We start from the raw sequence: 20,604 nt of genomic DNA, 5'->3' as shown, positions 1-20,604 counted from the left end.
GGGAGCTCCGCCAGGCATCTGGTCCACCTCATGCTCTCGGGGAGGAGAATCCCCGAAAGCGAGTAACCGGAACAGGACGCCCGTAGGTCATGCTCCCGCCTTGGAGCGCCCCTCCTGGACGGCACTGCCAGGTCCCAGGCACCAGAGGGGGATCTAGAAAAACTCAAGGAGGGCGCCCTGACGCTGAAGGGCTGGGTCAGCGGCAGAAAGCCGGCCCGGCGGCCCCAGGCTTCACGGAAGTGGGAGGCCAGGAGAGGCTCCGGCGGAGCTAGAAGCGGGTCTATACAGGTCCTGAGGGCTGCTCTACTTCCTGTCAAAACCCAGTCTATCCACTTCCCTGGCTCGGATCCCATCCTCATCCAAGTTTCACAGAGGGGTGCGAGTGGGTCGAGGATGAACCCGACTAGGACATCTCAGCCTCCTGAGGCTTCCACGCCCTCCAAGCCTTTCCCCTACTCGCCACAGCAACCAAATCGTGTCAAGCTCCTCCTGACTTATATCCGAGGGGGCTCACCTGCAAGGTGGTTCCTGACAAGGTTCTTCTCCACCCACAACCTTGCCCATCTCATCACCCTGTCTTCTCCCGCTGGCTCATATCCCTCCAGCCACACAGGCATTCTAGCTTTTCCTCCCATGCACCAGCCCCATCCAGCCTCAGGGCCTTTGCACTGGTTCACCACGTTTGCATCCTCATCACTCTGATCACCTTTCAGGGTCACCTGCTTCCCTGACCGACCATTCTGACAAAAGTAAGCTCTGTCCTCCATACATACTCTTATCCTCTCATTCTGTTTTATTATTGTCTTCAAGACACTCAACACTATCTGAGATTATCTTGTTTTATTTGTTGTATGTTTACTGTCTGGTCCCCACCCCCATCTAGCAGGAGATAAGCAACCCCAGAAGAGCCTTTTGTACCCAAAATGTTCACAACTGTACCTCAGAACTTAGAACAGTGCCTGGTCTCCAGTCAGTGCTCAAAAGTATGTATATAATATATTCAAGTTTAGAGGGGACCAAGCAGGGCTGGAGGGAAGCTGACCTCCGCAACAATGCCAAGTTTTGCAGGAGTAGAGATGGCAGGCCCTTAATTGGGACACCTGCCCCCAAAGGGACTGGTGGGAGGGGGCACGCTTGCCATCTCCTGCTGATCCCGTAGGGGCTCGGGTCTGCAGAATGCTCATACCTCTTGTGTCCCCTGCACCCCTTCATCCCTCTCCTCACCCCTCTGTACCCCTTGCCTCTCTGCCCTATTGCCACCTTCAGGGTCCCTTTGTGCCCTCTGTGGCCTTGAGCCCCTCAGCACCTTCATAACTTCCTCATCCATTCTGTGCTCCCTGCCCAGCTGCTGCCTTTAGCCCTTGCTACTTGGTTACCTGGAGCTGTAAAGGTTCCAAGCCTGGAAGTAGGGTCTGAATGTGGCGGCTCCCAGGGTGCAAGTTGCACAGCCAGATCTCTAGCCCCAGGACCCAGGTGGAGCATTTCTCGTGACCTCACAAGAGCAAGGATATGGTGCAAAGCACAGCAGAGCAGGGCTCAGAAGACTGGATGGAGACACTTGCCCCAAAGGGATTTGGCTTAAGAGATGGTCTGGGACTCTACTGTCAGCTTCCCAGCATGGTCAGGTGGCTGGAGGTGAAGACGATAGATGACTCTGGTGCCACACAGGCTTAATGTCATATCTCACTTCTGCTGTTCATTTTGTTTGGGTACCCCTGGAAGTAATTTCATCTCTCTGAGCCTCAGTTTTCTCATCTGTAAAATGGGAATGATAATATTATCCTCTTAGGGTTGCTGTGATGAAGTGAGACAATATGTGGTTCCTGGGGACCTCTAAGTTAACCAGATGAATAACACAATCCTCTTGCTTAACACAGTACTCTTGCTCCCACATGCACGGATGGAATAAAACAATGTCAGGAGAAGAAAGGAGGCTATGTGTCCGGCTGCACAAATTGAAAAGAAGCCAAATCTATTGCCTTGCCTGTGCCTCCTAGTCTCCCCAGTAGGTGGTCTCCCTATGATGTAGGTGAGCATTGTTGGAGACTCCCATGGTACCTAAATGCACGGGGAGGCATCTCCCCTCACCGCCATCTCCACTCACCACTACCTCCTCCAGCTAGCTCTCTTGTACATCAATGTCTTCTAGAGCCTTGCTCCTCAAAGTGTAGCTAAGGACCAACAGCATCAGCATCCCCTGGAGCTTATTAGAAATGCAGAATTCCAGCCCCAGACCTACTGAACCAGAATCTGCATTTTAACAAGATCCCCAGGGGCTTCAACCCCAGGAGATTCATGTGCACATTAAAAGTTGAGAAGCACTAGATGGAGGTTGAGAGCAACTCCATCTAAAATGCATGAGATTCACAGCTAACTTTGATGATTTTTGACGCTGTTGCTGCAAATTTTATCTCAAGCCACAAGAGTACATCCACCTAACATTAGGAAACTGGTATTTCATTCACCCTAGGCAGGTATCATCCTGACCTGCACCATAGGACCATATATTGATTTGCTTTTTTAAAAACTAAATCGTTTTTTAATCAAAATACCACAGAATATAATTTTAAAGCGAAATCACATTTAGGCTTGTAATAGAAGACTGTTTTTTTGATTCTCTGTTCCCAAGTCACCCACTTTTAGTTTCGTTTGTTATTTTTTCCTTGTATTTACCTCCATGCTTCTATTGCTGTTTCTTGGATTTTTATGTTTAGGTGTTATCTGTAGACTTCCTGCTATGGAATTAAGGATTTAGCTTTCCTACCACCCTTCCCCCCAACACACACCAAAATACACCAAGATACACATTGTCTCCTGCCATCCTCCCAAAGAGGAGTTAATATTCAGTGTTTATATTATGTTTATACTATGACTATGTAAATATTATTGTTTAACTTTTTGTGTTCCCTGGCATTAGCAAACACTTTGATTCATGATTTATTTGGTTGTCTAGGGACCAATTGCTAATTCAATCCCAAAGCTTCCAAGGGAACTGAACATTTATTTTGCATATGTCTAAAAACAGCAGGTCATTGTTACCATTTTCTTCTGGAGACATCCTTCCTAGAGCATCTATCTTTTGATTCCAGGCTGGATTGCTTGCTTTCTCCGCCTGGAAACATAGCTGACATCTCAGGCCTTTCTCATCATCCCTCTTCAGTGTTTCACCTCATTTCTTAAATCCCATATTATCTTCCTTCTAAGTTTAATTCCTATTTTTCTGAAGGACATCTTCCAGCAGCTTCCTAAGGAAGTGTATGCAAGGTCAAATTTTTGAGACATTGTATGGCTTAAAATGTCTTTATTCTACCCTTACACTTGATAACCATTTAGACAGATAACATATTGCTAGGTTGGAAATAATTTTTCCTCCTAATTTTGTAGCCATCGCTTTTTCGCTCTGGGAAGAATCAGAAAAAGGCAACTGATGAATGCCTCAAAAGCTGTTGAGCCCATTAGCACCAAAGATGCCAAGGCCACCAAGCTTGAGTCTTTGGATAGGGCCCACTGGAGGTAGATACGTTGCCGAGTCCAAACTCATTCTGCTCGCTGCCCAACAAGCCAGTAAATCGGGAGATGCGGTGTTGGGGCAAGGAATAGCAGCAGACTGAGAGGACAGCAGACTAATGTCTTGGAGAACCATCCTGCTCTAGTCAGAATACAGGCTCCTTTTATACAAAAAATAAGGGAGGGGATGTGGTTGATTGTTGTAATCTTCTTGCTGCAGGCATTCTTTGTTCTTGCAGCCATCCCCAGGCGCTAGGTCATGATGTCCCTTTAAACCTCCAACAAAACAAAGGTTATTCCCTACTACAGAGATGCAGCTGGATTCTTGCTCTGTCTCCTCTCTTAGGGGCTGTATATTGTGAACCAAAAATACTGCAAACCATATCAGTAAACAAAGAACGCTGAAGCCATCAAATCATCAGCCACTGCCACCACCACCCCATAAAGACAAGCCTGCAGCCCAGCCTCTGCAGCCACTCACAATGGTGCACTCTGAGGGGACTCAATAAGAAAGGACAAGACTGGCCCTAAATAGCTAGGTGCTTGTCAAAGGAATGAGTTCAATGAGCCCAAATGTTTCCTTCCTCCCATACATAGAGAAAAGCACTAAATTCTTTAACTTGAGATGCCTGGTTTTCTTCAGATAACAAAGAATCTTTTATTGCTCCAACAACCTGGTCTTTGTTGTAAAGCTTCTATATATCCTAGCTCCTCCCCTACCTCTTCAGAGCAGACGTCAGAGCGGATCTGAGAGGCTGTCATCCCAGCTCGAGTCCTCCCGCCAAATAAAACATAACTCAACTTCTAGGCTGCACATGTATTTCAGTCAACAATATCCACTGTCCCCACCCTCTTCCCCATCAGTTTTCCCTCATAGTATGACACATGAACAACTATTAAATTCTCTCAATTATAACCCATTTCCACTCCTGCCTCTCAAGTCACTAAACCAAGATATGTTGGAAACTCTGCAACCATTTACAGATTCTCCGTGGTGAGAGGATCTTTCCCAGGTGACTGATACCCTCATAAATATTCATTTTCCTTAATTCCATACTCCAAGGGTATCCTTAACCTCCAGTTGGGGGTTTACAATGTTGTAGCCCTCTTACATTCACATTCTGTGTTCCATTTCTGGAATCTCAGTATCTGGAACACCTCCCACAAACCATAGTGCTTCAGACGCCTAAACAGCCCTCTCCTGTCCCACCCCCATTGAGCAGGCATGTGGGAGTGTGAAGGAAAAGCTGGGGTGGTCTAACAAGATAACTCACAGGTCTAGGAATGTGAAGGAGAGGCTGGGCTGGGCTAACAGGATAACTCACAAATCTAAGTATTGGAATACTGACCTGAGTTCTATTAGACTCACTTGTAAATCTAGGTTAATTAGTGTTGGTTTGCTGTTCATGTTTTTTGCTAGCCAGCTGGGTTTTCAAAGATACATATCTGGCTTTGGAATGTTGGTTTGCTGCCTCCGCACCTCCACTTTTGTGATGATAATGCTGCTAAAGCTGTTCCATGCCTATTGGCCTAATACCCCAAGCTTGTACTTTACCCTATAAAACCTCATGCACACGTCTTGGAGGTGCTCAGAGCTTCGGAGCAGAAGCCCCTCTGAGCCCGCTGGCGTAATACATCTGAGTACTCCAACCCTCCGATTGGTGCTTGTTTCTTGACCGGCCTGTCGTTTCCGTAACAGGAGCGCCGCCCCAGAAAGCCTCAGGTTGCTTCCTAGCTGAGTGTATCCCTGCATTCCAGGGCTGCAGTTCTGAAAAATCCCACAGACATCACCCTACTCTCAGGGGAGAGGAGAGGGGAGGGGACAGAAAGATCGAGTGACTTGCCCTTGGACACATACCCTTGGGAAACAACAAGACAAGGAAAGCAGCCCTTCCTCCCTTGGTCAGCTGCCCAAGTAGTGATGGGGTTAGAATGCCTTCCTGGCAACTCAGATCCCCAAGGGAGGGCCCTGGGGCAGTGAATTAGCAGATTTGCAAAAGCAAGAGGATGAGTCTTAATTCTCAAAAGTCACCACCCTCATTTTGGCTAAGCCCCACCTAAGCCAGAGCCATCAAGCTGTAGCCCCCTCCTTACCCCAAGGCCCCACCTTGCAATATGTCACAATGCCCCAGCTGCCCAGCCCCTCAGAATGGCTGACTGAAGTGGGAGGAGGTGAGGAGGGTATGGTGGGTGGGTATGTGGGGAGATTCCCGAGGAGCCCCAACTCCCCACCGCCTGAGCTCACCCTTGAGTGTCTGCCAGGGCCCCACCCCCTCCCATGCTCCCACCCCACCCCCACTCCCTCCAAGCACTAGTCCTTCCTGTAACCTCCATCTGCCTCCATGACCCAGCTCCATTTTCCCAGGCCCCAAGTCCTTGCCTACCCTATCCCAGCTTCTCCCAGGGGCCTGGGTGCTGGGGAAGGATCAGGTAGCCCAGTGGGTCTATGCGTGTCCCCCTGGGGCCCTAGCCCGGCGCAGCTCGTGGACAGGGTCCTAGGGCTGGGGGCACTGGGGCTAACAATTCAGGCAGTCTTTTCCACAACTGGCCTGGCCTCTCTGCTGCTGCTGCTCCTGGTCAGCTTCCTGGCCTTTGACCTGCTCCACCGGTAAGTGGGCAGCAGCCTGGCAGGTGGACAGGCGAGCAAGTGGTCAACCTCCCAAAACCACCTTTTCTCTACACAGGTCTGCCAGTCCCTCCCGGCCACAGCACACACATCTCATAAGGGGCCAGAGTCAGGGAGCTGGTGAGGGTCCGGGACAGCAGGAGGCTCTACTCCTGCCCACGGCGGCCATCACAGGACGACTCAGCCTCCAGGCGGCTCTGCTGCTGCTGCTCCTGGGCCTGGGGCTACTTCTTGGAGCCAGAGGCATGCCCTTGGCCCTGCTTGCCCTGGCTTTCTGCCTCCACCCTCGGACCTGAGAGCCCTCCAGAAATACACCAATTGTCCTCAAGCCTCCTTTCCTCCACCCTGAGCTGGGAAGTTGGGAGGATAACCCCCAGCCTGAACCTCAGGAGACTTCTGGCCCCACGATATGGACAGTGGATCCCTAGGTCTGAGTGTGAGGACATCAGTAAAAAGTGAGATAAAGGACAGGGAGCCCAGGGCAGGATGTGTTAGCCATCTCAGAGCCTGTAGGTTGGGGGCGGTCATTCTGGCTTCTGTGGTTCTGGAGAATGAGGGTCCAGAGAGAGAGCCTTGAAAAAGGGCAGAGTGGGACTGGATATCAGATAGCAGTGAAGGGACAGGGACCTAGAGAGGGCTTCCCACAAGAAAGCATGAGAAACTATATCTTTGGGTTCACGAGGCTCCTCAGCAGCCTGAAGTGTCCATGGAGAGAGGCTCAGGAAAGCCTCACACCCTACAGTGGTTCCTCTCTTGGCTGGACCCCACCCCAGCCTGGGTCACAATGGGGCTCCTCTGGGGAGGGTGGGGAGAGTAAGAGTGGGACTTCAAGGCTGGCTGCCAGGTTGTCCTGGGCACTGCAGGAAGCAACATGACTTAGGTGGCTCTTCCCAGAGGTAAGACCCAGGCCCCAGCTCAAAGCCCCACCCCACCCATGCTGGTACCCTCCTGACCCCAGCACCTTACCCGCCCTGAGGTCCCAGGCATCTCCAGGGCTGCTCCTGCAGCTGGCCTGGCCCTCTCCCCAGGTGCACCAGCCACGATGCAGCAGCTGCGAGTGGAGACAGATGCCATCGGGGCCGGCGAGGGGCCACAGCGTGCAGTGCCCTGGTCGACCTGGGTCACACGGGATGTCTGGGTGCGCTGGTGCATGTGCCATGTGCCCCCTCGCTGGACCCAGTGGTGGACCACATCAGGCTGGCGGCAACCACTGCAGCGTGTGCTGTGGGGTCTGGAGGGGATCCTCTACCTGCTGCTGGCGCTGACGCTGTGCCACGCGCTCTTCACCACCGGCTCCCACCTACTGAGCTCCTTGTGGCCCGTGGCGGCTGCAGTGTGGCGCCATCTGCTACCGGCTGTCCTGCTGCTGGTGCTCAGTGCCCTCCCTGCCCTGCTCTTCACGGCCTCCTTCCTGCTGCTTTTCTCCACACTGCTGAGCCTCGTGGGCCTCCTCACCTCCATGTCTCACCCAGGCCACGCTGAGGACTTGGACCAATAGAAGGGCAACCCCATCCCGCTGCTTGTGTCTGTTGAGCCCTGGCCTACGGCCTGAGGCCCAGGGGAAAGGGAGGGCAGTGGGCCCAGGGCCTTCCCGCCTCAGCAGGCCCCAGACCTTCCATCCCTAGCAGGGACTGGTCAGGGCCTGCGTGATGTTGCTGGAGCTGGCAGGGTAGACTGGCCTGACCTCTGGGCACCTCCCTCAAGCTGATTCTGCAGGTACTTGGTGTAGAGATTCAGGGATTTTGAGAATAGAGGTTAGGGCAGAAGGCTTAACCAGGGGCAGAGCCTGGCCAAGCTGTCAAGAGCTCTCACGTGCCTGCGGTGACACCACCGGGGCCCTCTTAGCGGCTGGCAGCATCTTTTTCTTGCTGAACTGGCTCAGCTTCAGATTCATAGAGAAACTTCCACCTGGGTGACCCCGGACTTGCCATTCCTCCCACAATCCCCTCTTTCCACTTCCCCAGGCTCTAGAAAGGGCCCACTGACAGAAACTTAGCTGGGAGAGGGCTGGTCAGAAGTCCTGTAAGACCTCAAGCCAATTCACCTCCCAGACCTTTCTGCCCAAACATTCCCCACTCCTTAGACTTCCTACCTCCTGCCTCAGTCCACATCTCCAAGTCTGGGAAATGGGCCAATCAGGATAGTGAGGTTCCCAGAGAGCACCTGCTCTTTAAGACTTTGGTGTAGAAAAACAAGGAGTCCCATTCCACCCACCTACGCAATGTGTGACCTTGACCAATTAATTCTTTTGAGCCTTGATATGAAGTGGGTCCTGTCACGGAGCTGTTGTGAGTCAAAGCCAATAATACCTATGTGTGAAGCACTTTGCAGGATATTGTATTGAACTCTAAAGAGCAGAAAGCTTCCCTAGGCCTTCAGAGAAATGTTCTGTTATGGATACAATTTGGGTCCTACAATGGTACACAGAGGATGCATTGGATGTGAACAAGATGTAAAAGGTCATGCACCATGAAATCTCAAAACATGCAGGTGTTGAACTCTTCTGATTGTGAAATGCTTGGGACTGGGGCTTGGTGCCAGAGGATGCTTGCACAGCTGTGTGAGTCGGGGAAGCATAGCTCATAGGTTGCTAAAACCAACCCAACAAGCTGCTTACAGCACCAGGAAGGCCTTGGAAGGTGGAATCCCTTGGTGCCCAGAATGCTGGTTGTTCATACATCAGCTAACCCTCCAAACAGAACAGTGAATGATCAGTTATTACAAGTAAGGCCCTTGATGGACAGGTAAGACCCACCCATCTGACCCCTACTCCACTCCTGAGCCCCAACTAGTCCCTGACCCTCCTCAATTCCTGCTCAGTCTTGACCCCACTGTGTATCTAAAATCCCTGCTCCTAAAGCCCGCAACCCAAAGCCCCCTCTCCTGCTACCTAAATACTCAGGCCCTGAAGACCAGCCCCTAGAACCCAGGTTCAGTTTTGCTAAAACCTGTTTGCTGTGGATTTTCATAACCCTGCATGCTACTAGTCAGATGCTTTCAGCATCAGTGTCTGAAACCCCAGGCACAGTCCTTCCTTTTGCCTTGTAGTTCTCCCTGAAAAAGGGCAACGCATGGCATGGAGCTGGTATAGCCTCGTGGTTAGCTTGGGTTCTGGTGTATTAGCCGAGGCTGGGTTTGAATACCAGCACTATCACTTTCTTTTTGGTAAAAATTGCTAAACCTTCTTGAACTTTATTTTTCTCTTGGTTAAAACCAAGGCAAGAACACTTTGGGGCCCCTGTGGGGCACTTGTTATGTGGGCAGAGTTTCTGGACTGACTCCTCACACCACTAACTGTAGCTGTGCTGTTACTATCGCATTTTAGAGATGAGAAGTCAAGCTCAGGATAGCTGCTTGCCAAGGGCAAAGCCAGGTTGTTTGAGTCCTTGTCCACCCTTGCAGGCTACTACAGGGAAAGCAGTGCAGGAAATAGAACCTAACTGAAGACCCAAGGGCTTCTCAACTCCTATTCTAAAATCTCCTGTTCAAAAAGAAAAAGAAAAACCACAAAAGAATAAAAGGAAAAAATAAAATAAAAATAGAATAAAAATTTAAAAAGTTCCTGTCAGAGATGAAGCCTGGATGCCCATCTTGAATTCATCACTGACTTCGCTGTGCACTGCTGGCCAGGGGCTTCACTCTGGTGCCTTAGGGCCATTCTGATTGAGAGAGGAGGTTTGGGCCCGGACCAGACACAATGAGGGGCAGGATTTTGGCAAGAGCAAGGAGAAAGCCTTCTTCCCTGCTCCACATAAATATATATCTTCTACCCTCCTGCTCTGCTGGTTCAGAGTAAAGTGGTACAGACAGACTGGAGCAGATGGGCAATACTTATGCAATTAGATCAAAGCAAACCCTGTGGCCCGGCAACACAAAATGAATTCTCCCAGAGCCCCATAATGGCCTTGCTCCTCAAAATGTGGTCCCAGGACCAGCAGTATAGGCATCACCTGGAAGCTGGCTAGAAATGCAGAGTCTCAGGCCCCACTCCAGGCCTGATGAATCGGAGCCTGCACTTTGGCAAGACACCCAGGCGCTACACATGCACACTGTTTGAGAAGTGCTGCAGGTGAGGGATATGTTTGAGAACGATGATTGCACTCTCACTGGTGGTGGCAGGAGATGAAAAAGGCAAAACACAGTGGACCAGCATGTGGAATGGAAGCAGTTAGAAGGGGCGGAAGCTCTATGCACTGATCTGGAAATGCTAGCGTTGCATGCAAAGAAGCTGAATGAGAAAGAGTACAATTCTTTTTACGCAAACTTAAAACACATTTTTGGCAGGACAAATAAGAACAAAAATTAGAATGGAACGGCCAACCCTAGGGCCAGGCAAATGGGAGTGCAGTATTAAGTAAGGGACCTTGCAGAAACGATAGAAAAATATCACGAACATAATTCCTGAAAATACTTTATTATTTTTATTAGGTTTATTATTTAAATGGAGGTACTAGGGATTAAACCCAGGACCTCATGCATGCTAAGCACACACTCTACCACTGGGCTATACCCTCCCCCCTGAATTACCTTCAATGTAGACAAAGTTTTCCATTTAGACTTAAAATGCTTAAAAATGTAAGCCTGGGAAGAATGAACATGCTGAAATGAAGATGTAAGCCCTTCCATTTGGGCCAAGAAGGGAAAGCTGTCCCATTGGCCTGAGTGACGTTGGCAGCGAGATCTGTTTTTTTGCCGTCCCTCCCCTACCCGACCCCGCAGTGCGCAGATGGGGTGGGGGTGACGAAACAGTAACCCGTGTGGCCTGGCCGGGAAAATGATCAAATCAAGTGGAGCATAAGGAGCGGAGGAGGTGTCAGCCGCGAGGAGCTTTGCAGGTGAGAAAGCAGAGAGGGGATCCACAGCGGCATACGCCGCCTAGGAGCGCCCGGTTGGACTTTCCTCTGCCCCAAGGACCGGGGAACAATGAGTAGGAGCCCCTGGGATGCGGGAGGGTCTGAGAGGACGGTGTTCGGGGGCTCATAAGACTGAGGTTTCACTAGAGATCGAGCAGGCAGGGGCCAACCTCGGGGGAAGGAAAGGGGTTCCTGGAAGGAGGAGGCTGCGCGGCGCGGGGGAAACCTGTAAGAATCAGCTACGGGAAGCCGGGAGGGGGCGCTCTCACCCAGACCCGTGTGTGCCGGGGAAAGCGGGAGGCTCCGTCCCAGCTAGAGGGTGAAGGGAGCCGCTGTCCTCATTGATAGTCCGTGGACACAGAGGAGTAGCTGGGAGACTGGGTCCTAGGGGGTGGCGGCGGCGGCCTGCGCTCCGCTGGGAGGTCGCCCCAGGAGCAGATGCGGGATGCGGGGTTCTTCGCAATCACCTGGGTTCAGGTGCGCGCGGGAGAGCAGTCAGGGCGACAGCTGGAGAGCTCCGAGCTGACTCATTGACCGTGGAGCAAGAATGGGGTGGGCTTGGGCCTGACGTTGGGAAGGAAATCCCAAACCCAGCTAGGGATCGGAGCGTTGCGGACACCCACAAGGGGAATGTGCTAGTGTCGATCCGGGTAAATCGACACACCACGCCCCGCCCCCACTGCCCCCGCCCCCGGAATCGCAGACTGCGGACTGATCCGTGCAAGGTGCGGCCCACTGGCGGAGATCTTAGCTCTAGCTGCAAGAGTCGGGCTTAAATTAAGCGGGGTGTGGAAAGAGGGAAGAGGGGAAGCGGTATCTCACCGGCCAGGACACCGGCAGTGGCGGGGAGGGTAGATCGTGGGGCCAGGAATGAGCATCTCCAGCCCACTGTCTTCACCGACTCCTCAAAATCTCATTAACCCAAGTCTCTAGCCTGGGTCCCCCAGTTAGAAATCCAGAGGCACTGAGGGCAGAGCTCATGAGAATCCTGGAGAAGGAAGGGCCCAATCCAGCTGGCTTCACGATCTCACCCACTGCTGTCCCAACCTTAGTCTATTATTCCGTTCCTCCTGGGGGTAAAGAGCTGTTTGTTGTGAGGCTCTAAACACAACCAACTTTGGATAAGTTATTTTCTGCTAAGCAGACATCTCTATTACCTTTCAAATATTTTCCATCTTAAAAATAAAAGAATTTAAGAGCTGTTGCCATTACCATATTTTCTGGCCGGTGTCTTCAAATGTCTAACCAAAACCCAATTTTTAAAATTGATATGTGATACTGTATACTTGAAAAATGTTTGTAACATATATGGAAGTTGTGAAGCCTTCTAAATGGAATACAACATCCATCTAAAAGCCAGATGTTATGAGGATAAGGCTTCCTCCTTTGGGTTCATCTTCTGACTGTACAAGCTGGGATTCCCAGACAATGGTATATGGAATTGTTGTTCACAGGCAACTTTGACTTGATTCCCACTGTCAAGAACCTCTTCTAAGTTATAGAAAAGGAATGAACTACTGATACAACATGGATGAATTTCCATGTTGTTCCATTAATCTCATTAATCAGACTGAATGAAAGAAGCCACATGAAAAAGAGTACCTGTGGAATGATTCCATTTCTGTAAGATTCTAGGAAATGCAAATTGATCTATAGTAACAGGACGTATGTCAATTATCAAGGGTGGCTTATGGATGGGGGTGGGAAGATGTGAGGAGGTGGTGGGGAAGGGAGGCAGGGAGGGCTTATAAAAAAGCAGAAAGATAAATTTCATTATCTAGATTGTGATGATGGTTTCACATTTATATATATGTTAAAATTTATCAAATTATACATTTGAAATGTATGCAGTTTATTGTCTATCAGTTACAGTTACCTCTAAAGCATTTTTTTTAGGTCCATTTCCTTACGATCAGAAAGAGTTTATCTTTCACTAATGTACATGGTAATGTATTTAAACACTAAAATGAACTCAGCACACAATCTATGCAATGAACTGGATAATGTAACAGAAAACAAGTTATCTATTTTTGTTGGGAAACCTCCAGTTGGGTCAAGATTTTTTGAAAAAAAATTCCCCAAATTTCTTTTCTTGAGACTTTTTGTTGGGCTATACCCACAGGCCTACAAGGCCTGTACTTGCCCAACTTCAAGAGCTAGACTTGAGTCCTTGACAGAGAAATCAACGGTTTAATAGATAGGGGTGGGGGTCTTCCACATCTGAAGCAAGGTCCTGGAGTGACTCTCCACCGTGTGCAGCAGACAGCAGGCAGCACAAGGCAGTCTTTGCTCCCCAGGGCAGGGGAGGTTAGCAGTTAATAGGGGGAAATTGATGTCACTGGTTACCAGGGAAAGCAGCAGAGGTGCACAACCCCTCACTGCCCCTTTCATAAGAGCAATCATTAACTGGGGCCTCGGGCATGTGCATACGAAAGTCACTCATGTGTGTAGGTGTAGGTGAAGGGGGCACTGGCTGAGCAAGGGGATGTACAGAAAGCAAGAGAATAGCCACCTTGAGTGGCCTGACCATACACTATTTTTCCCTAAAAAATAAAGGCTGGTGTCACAATCAAAGTGCCCATGTATCTTTTACTCCTTTCAGGAATATCTTGGTATGGCACAGGAAAGGATATTGGAGCCATTCTTTAGAAAATCAAGATTCTATGAATGAGAGGGAGTCAATTGTCTTCTTAAATGATTTGTCAATGGTCAAAATATAAATGGTTTTTGAGGCAATGAATTTTGAGTTCTGTCATACTTAATTAGCAAATAGTGTGCCTACACACTGGAGAAACGTACGTTTTTCATTGTTTTTACACCTCGAAACAAGAGCCAGGAAACAACTGAAATGCATGTAATGACTTGTATGTGGCTATTTTTAAAGTTTGTTTCCCAGTCACAACTGAATAAAATATATAACAGAGGAGTCAAGTGTCTTGAACTATATTCTTAATATGACAAGCTGAAAATAAAATAACTTCTCTCCATTTTATTCTTATGACAGACTTCAAATCTACATTGGGAAGCTGAAGAAAAGGTTATGAAACCTCACTGTGGGCAATGGGAGCCACAAAGAGAGATGGTGTGAAAATTAGGAAGGCAGAGCTAGAATTTCAAGGACATGGAACACACTGAACAGTCTCAAGGTGCAAACAGTGTGAGAATTTCAAAATTAGGATGGCGTTGGAAAGGGGAAAAACCTAGGCAAGGCTCAGTAGGGAAAGTGACAAGGAATTAGAGAAAAAGATGGCAAGCAACAGAGAGGGCTCCATGAGGCTGGGTAACTCATATGACTCTTACGTGTAAATCAGTCTGGGTGTAGTTTTCCCTAGCAACACTGAGAAGCCCCAGATTCAGAGATGCAGATGGAGAAAAGAGTTTTGTGCGAAGGCATGAAGGAATGAACAAGAAATTGGGCAAACTAATGAAAAGAAAAAATTAATTTTTGCAATAAAAATGATCTGAAATCTTATCTCATTAACAAGAGGCTTTCTTTCATTTCTGTATGTTGCGTTCCACTTTTTGCAAGCTCATTTCAGGCACTTTCTCATTTGATTCTCAACAGCCCTGACAATGGTGCTCTCTAAAGGTTTTTATTAACTCACATTCTCTATACCAGTTTCCCCAGCACGGGTGTGTGTTAACTTAGTAGCTTCCCTTCATTTGCACTTAGTAGATTTCTAGCAAGGATAAAAACTTTTCTGGTCTTCTGTCTCCATTTCCATTTGTGCAAGATGTTATACCCTTTGACAAAGTAAAATTTCAGTAACAAGTATGGAAAGTTAATGCCAGAGCTCTGCATCCCTCTCTTCCATCCCATTCTACTTGAAAATTACTTAGTGGGTCTCTGAGCTTCCTTATTACCAACCCACTGCCATGCTGCGCCCCCACTCCCCCACACCACCACTTAGCCTACACGATACCCCTGATGCTTAGTAGTCACCAACCTCGGGTCAAGACCACTTGTCAAAGCCAACACCCTATACTCTTTCTTAACTTCCTTAAAAAGTTTGGCCAAGCTCCCTACCCCCACCCCATGCTGAAATTCTCCCTCAGCTCCTCTTCTATGGCCCACCCACCAAAGAAGTTAGCCTATGATCACTTCGCTCCCATTGTACACTGTATCTATTAAATAGGGGGTTTCTAATTGGCCTCCCACTTGACCGTGGGAGCTTCTTTAGTTCCAACCACTTATTGAGTGTCTACCATATGCTAAGCATTGTGCAAGGTAAGGTATGTGCCTACCTCCAGGAGTAGTTCAACACTGAACGTACACATGAATGTGTGAAACCAGTATAGTTAAGAACTAGCCAGACCCAAAACTCCATATAAAATATTGGTAATTTTAAACCAGCCCTTGATATGTCCCAATCCCAAAGAGCTGCTGACAACAGGGGACCCCTCCAGGATCTTTGTTAAGTATGTGTGTGTTCTGGTGAGGGTGTAAATAAGTGTGTGAGACAGCAGGAAGGACTCAGCGTGAGTTGAAAAGTCCAAGGTTGGAGAGAGACCAGAGGCAGCCTCTCCAACTCTCAAGATCATGGTTTGGGAGATACACTCCCCCACACAAAAAGATGCCGCTCTGTTCTTCCATGCTTTTATTGGTGACAGCAATGGACAAGAACAATGCCAGGCACAGGAGACACCCTGGCCCAGCACCTGGGGTTGCAAGCAGGCCCTGCAGGGCCACTGTCACATCCACCCCAGCACAAGATCCAGTCTACACGGGCCATGTCCCCGAATGGGCAGGAGGCCGTCTGTCCAGTTTGTATGTGTGGATCAGCCTGTCTGAGTGTCTGAGCCGCTGCTTGCAGGGCACCCCCATCCTCGGCACATGGTAGGGGCTGTTGTGAGCACAGCGCGGCATCCCCCGGTGGACCACCGGGCCCCGATGCTGACCTTGGGGGATAGGGCTGGAGACTGGAGGAGGCAGGGGGCCAGGCACAAAGTTCCCTCCAGGACCACATCCTACAAAAGAACCAGCAGTTATCAGAGTGGGCTTCTGGCCAGGGTGAACCCAGCTCTGCCTTCAGGCAGTTCTGATCCTCCCGGGTGAGTTTTTCCAGGTGGGCTTCAGTTTTCCCATCTGCAAAATGGCAATACCACTTCCCTTACCTCCAAATCAGGAAATTGTGACAATCAATGAGCTAACTAATGAGTCTGCAGATGCTGTTCCAGACTCAGCTGTGACTGAACCCAATCCTGGGGGATACTCTAGGGCTGCCCAACTCCCCTCAGCCCACCTGGACATAGGAGGCTGGGCTAGGGAAGGTTCAATGGGAGGCTGGGAAAGGTGTGATGGGAGGCTGTGGAGGCACCTACCTAAGTGGGGTGGCATAGAGAAGTCTTCCGTTGGATTATAATTGAAGAATTCATGGGGTAGGAAGGGCTGGCCTGGGAAAAAAGGGGGATCCTGGGGCAGGGGTGGAAACAGAGGAGGCGGGGAGGGCTGAGGGAGAGGGTGCGGAAAAGGCATGGGAGGGGGCAAGGGAGAGGGCGGGGGCAAGGCCAGCTGCTCCCCAAAGTCTGGGGGCTGCCCCTGGCTCCCCTGGAAGAGATGCTCCGGCTCTGGCCAGTCTTCAGTCCATGGATCTAGGAATGGGATGGTTGTTTCAGGCAGGCCTGGGGAGCCAGGCTGCCCTGAACCCTGGCTGTCCACACGCCTAAACCTCTACTCCCGCCTCTTAAGAGAACAGGGCACCTTCTGCTTCCTGCTTCCTGAGGTTCCCTCCTCCCCTCTCGTTTCAGGCCAAGCCCAAGCTGTGCTCCTTCCTTCTTGCCTTTCTTAACAGGCAGTGGATCTGCCTTTGTTCTAACCTCACGCTCCCCTCCAGAGCTTTCTCCCTTTATTGTCGGCTCCCATATCTTTAGCTTTGGCCTCTTCCAGCTCCTCCCTGCAAACCAATAAATAAGCTCAGTCAATTTTCTCTCTTAAAAACAGAGATCCTGTCGCTTCCTTCTCACAGTAGTCCCTGGTTCCTTTCAAACTTCCACACACAGCATTCTGCCCGGTTGCCATTCCTTCATCAACTGCTCCCTGCCTCTTTTAACCCTACTTCACTCCTTCAACATTTCTCCTAAATGTAACCACTTCCTCTCTTCCTGACAGTCACACAACATGGTCAACAGCCTCTGTCCTCCTTGAAAGTGCCACCACCCTCATCTCCTTTTGTTTCCTCCATTGGCTCCTCTTCAGTTCCAGCTCCAAAACACGATTGTGGTTTCACTCCATCCGTTACGGTTCACATTCATGCCTTCAGCTGTCATCTCTCTGCTGCGCACTATGACTCCAAATCTACTCTACATCTCCACAGGAATGCCAAGAGATCTGCCCTGACCAAACTCACCAACTCATTCTCCCACCCAACTCTTCTTTTTAACGTTCGTACTTCTGTGGCTCCAAACTGGGTTTGGAAGACCAAGCCACCCCAAACTAGCCTTACAACCTTTAGAGGATCCCTTTCTTTGTTGCAGATCAATTCTCTTGTCTAAAAAAAACAAGGAAACTGAACCATTATACAATCAATTATTATATAATTTGCCTCCATGATGCTCCAACTCCAGGCTACCAAGTCCTGAATTTGACATTCTTGGCCTCTCTGTGCCCCGACGCCCTCTGGTGCTACTACAGCCTTCTAACATGAGTCATGTCGCCAATTCAATAAACACCATCCCATAGGCACTATATACACGACTGTGCTAGACACTGGGGTTGAAAGGAGTGAGCTGTCAACAAGTGAGGCAAGAACCTTGCCCTTGGAGGACATGATCCAGGGGAGAAGCAGACATGGAACATAACTCACGATGTCCCCTTTTATGGGCAGGCAGGAACTGAGAGCCTGATGGCACCAGCCAAGGGGCTCTGTTGCTTCTGCTACACTGCCTGGACTGCCTTTCCTCTGTTTATCTTTCTACCCCCCAAGTCCATTCCTATTTAAAAGTACCCCCATTTCTTTCCTGTTTATCTGTCTTTTGACATGCTGCCTTACATGCTTGATGCTTACACAAGCTCATTCACGTACACAGAGGTCACTATACCGCTAGACCACACAGAAACCCAGGGGAAGAGGAAGACACTCTCAGGGTCCGCAACAGTCCTTCAAGGGGCCTCTACTCCCTTTGGGTATCTCTGTCCTGTTACGTCTGAGCCTTAGGCTCTGAGGGCCCTTTTTGCATCACTACCCTCCCAACTTGTGGTAGGGCTCACCAGGGAGATAGCCACGCTTGGGCAGCTCCACACCCCAGGCATCGGCCACGTGGCTCAGAAGCAAGTGTGAGAGGTGGCGGTGGGCGTGCTGGTCCCAGTGGACCCCGTCCCGGTGACGGTGCTGAACTGCATGCCGGAAATGAAAGTGGAGGTCCAGGACATCGAAGCAGTAGTCCCCGGCCAGTGTAGCGCTGTAGAAGTTCCCTTCAACCACATCCCGCCGCAGAGAGCCCGCCAGGGGCTGGAGCTGAGTGAGAAAGTGCAGCATCCAAGAGCCACAGAATGAAGGCAGGATTGGGAGGGAGGGTCCTCTATGTACCAGTCAGTTGCCCGTCCTCCTTCCTCAGGGGCCCCGGTCACTTGCCTCAGGCAGAAGGAAACCCCCAGTGACACGCTCCCCTAGGGGCATTGCCATGTTCCACACCAGCAGGCAGGAGTCTGGCAACACCTGGTCCATGCGCACGAACACCCGCTCCAGGTTCTCTCGGTAGCTCTCCATTGAGCAGCGGCCATACCTGTTGGGCAGCACAAAGGGTGGGCAAGAACACAGGGATGGATGGCCTCTGAGCCATACCTCCACCCTGAGTCAGTACTGCCCTCTCCCCAGCCCCAACCTGGAGAGATCCCAGAGGCAGGAGTTGATGATCACCAGGTCTGGGGCAGGCCCATACGTCAGCTCCTCCAGGACTCCCTCGAGGTACTCAGAGTAAACGCGGGTGAGGAAGTAGAATCGCACAAGGTGGTGGCCAGAACCTGAGCAGAACTGGCGGACCTCCCGGTACTGCGTCCCGTTGTGCAGCTCGCCCAGCTGACCGCCAGCCACCAGCTGGTCCTGTTCAAAACTCAGCTCCCCCTGCCCACCCCCCCAACCCAGCTGGTCAGACCCCATACCAGGGAGGAGAACCCTACCAGGCCAGGGTCTGAGCTTGCCCACCACTGACATGGCTAGTAAGCTTGCCTCACCTTGGCTTTCAACTGGGCAGCTGTGAGCAGTGAGTCTTTCTGGAGCAGGAGCACCAGGTCCTTGTACACAGCCCGCTGGACTGCAGGGAGACAGAGATCCCAAGGCTGAGGCATGCCTCACTCCACCTCAACCCCTTTCAAGTCCAGGCCTCCCACCTTCCCAGGGCTGGGTTGCCTAACACCACCTTTGTGGACTGCTGAATAAGAAGCAAGAGAAAACGTGACGTTAAAAAGTCCTGGCACTGCCTCTGTTCCTTCTACCTATACGCCATTCCTCAACTTGATGCACAGTGACTCAAGATCACCTGGCAGAGGTCAAGTCATCCAAGACATACACAATCCACCGCTTCCATGAGAGAAATTGTGCGGGACTGTTAGGAAGAAAAATGCTAAGCAAGGATGGGGTGAAAAGCTTGACAGGATACATCTGTCAGGACACCTGTAGTACCAGCTGGGGAAATAAAGAGAAAGCCTACTGATCTGAAACTGACTAGGGATCAGGGAGGACGTCTGAGATAGAGATGATGGGTCCAGACACAGAACATAGGCTGCAGATGCGGCAACGCAAGTGCTATTCTAGAAGGGCACTCACTTGAGTCCCCCAAGATGACCACGAACTTGTTGTGTAGTAGCTGCTGGACTTCCGAGGCTTGGAAATGGACCATGGCGCTTCGCAGCGGGCGGCGAGGCTCCTTGTTCTCCAGACAGAAGACCATGCCGCCGCCAACTACGACGGGCTGTAGGGAGAGGCCACTAAGCCGCGCGAGGGCGGGGACTTAGGGCATGACGACCCCAGGGCCCGCCCCGGCATAAATGAGACTTGCGCTGGCCCCTCCGGGGCTACAGGGGCCGGGTGGCGGAGTTAGAGTGGGGCCCACAGTGGCGCCAGCCTCGACTACACCTGGCACAGGAGGCAGGAGGTCACCCCGCCCGCGGACCTCCGGGACACCAGGGCGCTTCGCGCGCGGCGCCGCCCCGCGCCCCACCACGTGCCCGCCCCCGTCCCGCGCATGCGCGCGCCGTCGTGCCAATTACCGAATCCGGGGGTTCCGCGCTGTTCACCTGCGGCCCGGGGAGGCCCACGTACTGCCCACGGCAGGCTCCGGGCCTAGCCTCATGTTCCCGCGCCCGAGGAGGCCGGTGGTGGGTTCAGCACAGCCCCTGCCCCGCAGAGCCCGTGCGTCCCCGTTAGCCGTCGATGCGCAGCCTGATGCCCAGCGCTCTCCATGCGTGAGTCGCAGAGGCCCCGACGGTGCCTCGGGCCTCCGCGCCCCGGGCGGCGATGTTCACAACTCTCACTTCCGGTCACCCATGTCCCGCCCCGCCCGACCCCCTCAACGCCCCAGGGGACAGGAAGGCGGCGGCGGAGGCCGCCACTGGGAGCAGGAACCAGGGCCCGGCCCACCCCGGCGGGCGCGAGGCCCGGGCGTGGGCGGGGGCGCGGCGGC

At 51.2% G+C, this 20,604-nt stretch overlaps 3 protein-coding genes and 1 long non-coding RNA gene across 6 annotated transcripts; 3 read left to right on the top strand and 1 right to left on the bottom strand.

Annotated features, from left to right (window-relative positions):
* Nucleotides 1-5,693: 5,693 nt before the first annotated feature.
* C19H20orf141 (chromosome 19 C20orf141 homolog) lies at nt 5,694-6,461 on the top strand. Its single transcript, XM_006207407.3, has 2 exons — nt 5,694-6,115; nt 6,192-6,461. Exons 1-2 carry the CDS (start codon nt 5,850-5,852, stop codon nt 6,427-6,429), a joined length of 504 nt encoding a protein of 167 aa, XP_006207469.2. The 5' UTR covers nt 5,694-5,849; the 3' UTR covers nt 6,430-6,461.
* A 492-nt stretch (nt 6,462-6,953) lies between these two features.
* On the top strand, nt 6,954-7,644 carry TMEM239 (transmembrane protein 239). The gene is made up of 2 exons (XM_006207320.3): nt 6,954-7,029; nt 7,162-7,644. Exon 2 carries the CDS (start codon nt 7,176-7,178, stop codon nt 7,629-7,631), a length of 456 nt encoding a protein of 151 aa, XP_006207382.1. The 5' UTR covers nt 6,954-7,029; nt 7,162-7,175; the 3' UTR covers nt 7,632-7,644.
* Nucleotides 7,645-9,718: 2,074 nt separating this feature from the next.
* Nucleotides 9,719-14,458, top strand: LOC140687257 (uncharacterized). The gene is made up of 2 exons (XR_012061440.1): nt 9,719-10,968; nt 13,991-14,458. It is a non-coding gene; the product is annotated as an uncharacterized lncRNA (long non-coding RNA).
* A 1,111-nt stretch (nt 14,459-15,569) lies between these two features.
* Nucleotides 15,570-20,577, bottom strand: PCED1A (PC-esterase domain containing 1A). 3 transcript variants are annotated; one of them, XM_072943924.1, is made up of 8 exons: nt 20,192-20,577; nt 19,749-19,893; nt 19,157-19,236; nt 18,808-18,956; nt 18,558-18,708; nt 18,194-18,440; nt 16,309-16,578; nt 15,570-15,954 (listed from the first exon to the last, which is right to left on the bottom strand). In XM_072943924.1, the coding sequence occupies exons 2-8, from the start codon at nt 19,870-19,872 to the stop codon at nt 15,707-15,709; spliced, it is 1,269 nt and encodes a 422-aa protein (XP_072800025.1). In that variant the 5' UTR covers nt 19,873-19,893; nt 20,192-20,577; the 3' UTR covers nt 15,570-15,706. The 3 variants fall into 3 exon arrangements, with proteins under 3 accessions (XP_072800025.1, XP_072800024.1, XP_072800023.1); XM_072943923.1 differs by having other exon boundaries at nt 18,808-19,046; nt 20,219-20,577; XM_072943922.1 differs by having other exon boundaries at nt 18,808-19,046; nt 20,192-20,484.
* Nucleotides 20,578-20,604: the final 27 nt, after the last annotated feature.

Source organism: Vicugna pacos, chromosome 19, assembly GCF_048564905.1.
Source record: "Vicugna pacos chromosome 19, VicPac4, whole genome shotgun sequence".
NCBI lineage: Eukaryota > Metazoa > Chordata > Mammalia > Artiodactyla > Camelidae > Vicugna > Vicugna pacos.
Note: the sequence above shows the minus strand (reverse complement) of the source record. Positions and strands in the feature narration are given on the sequence as shown.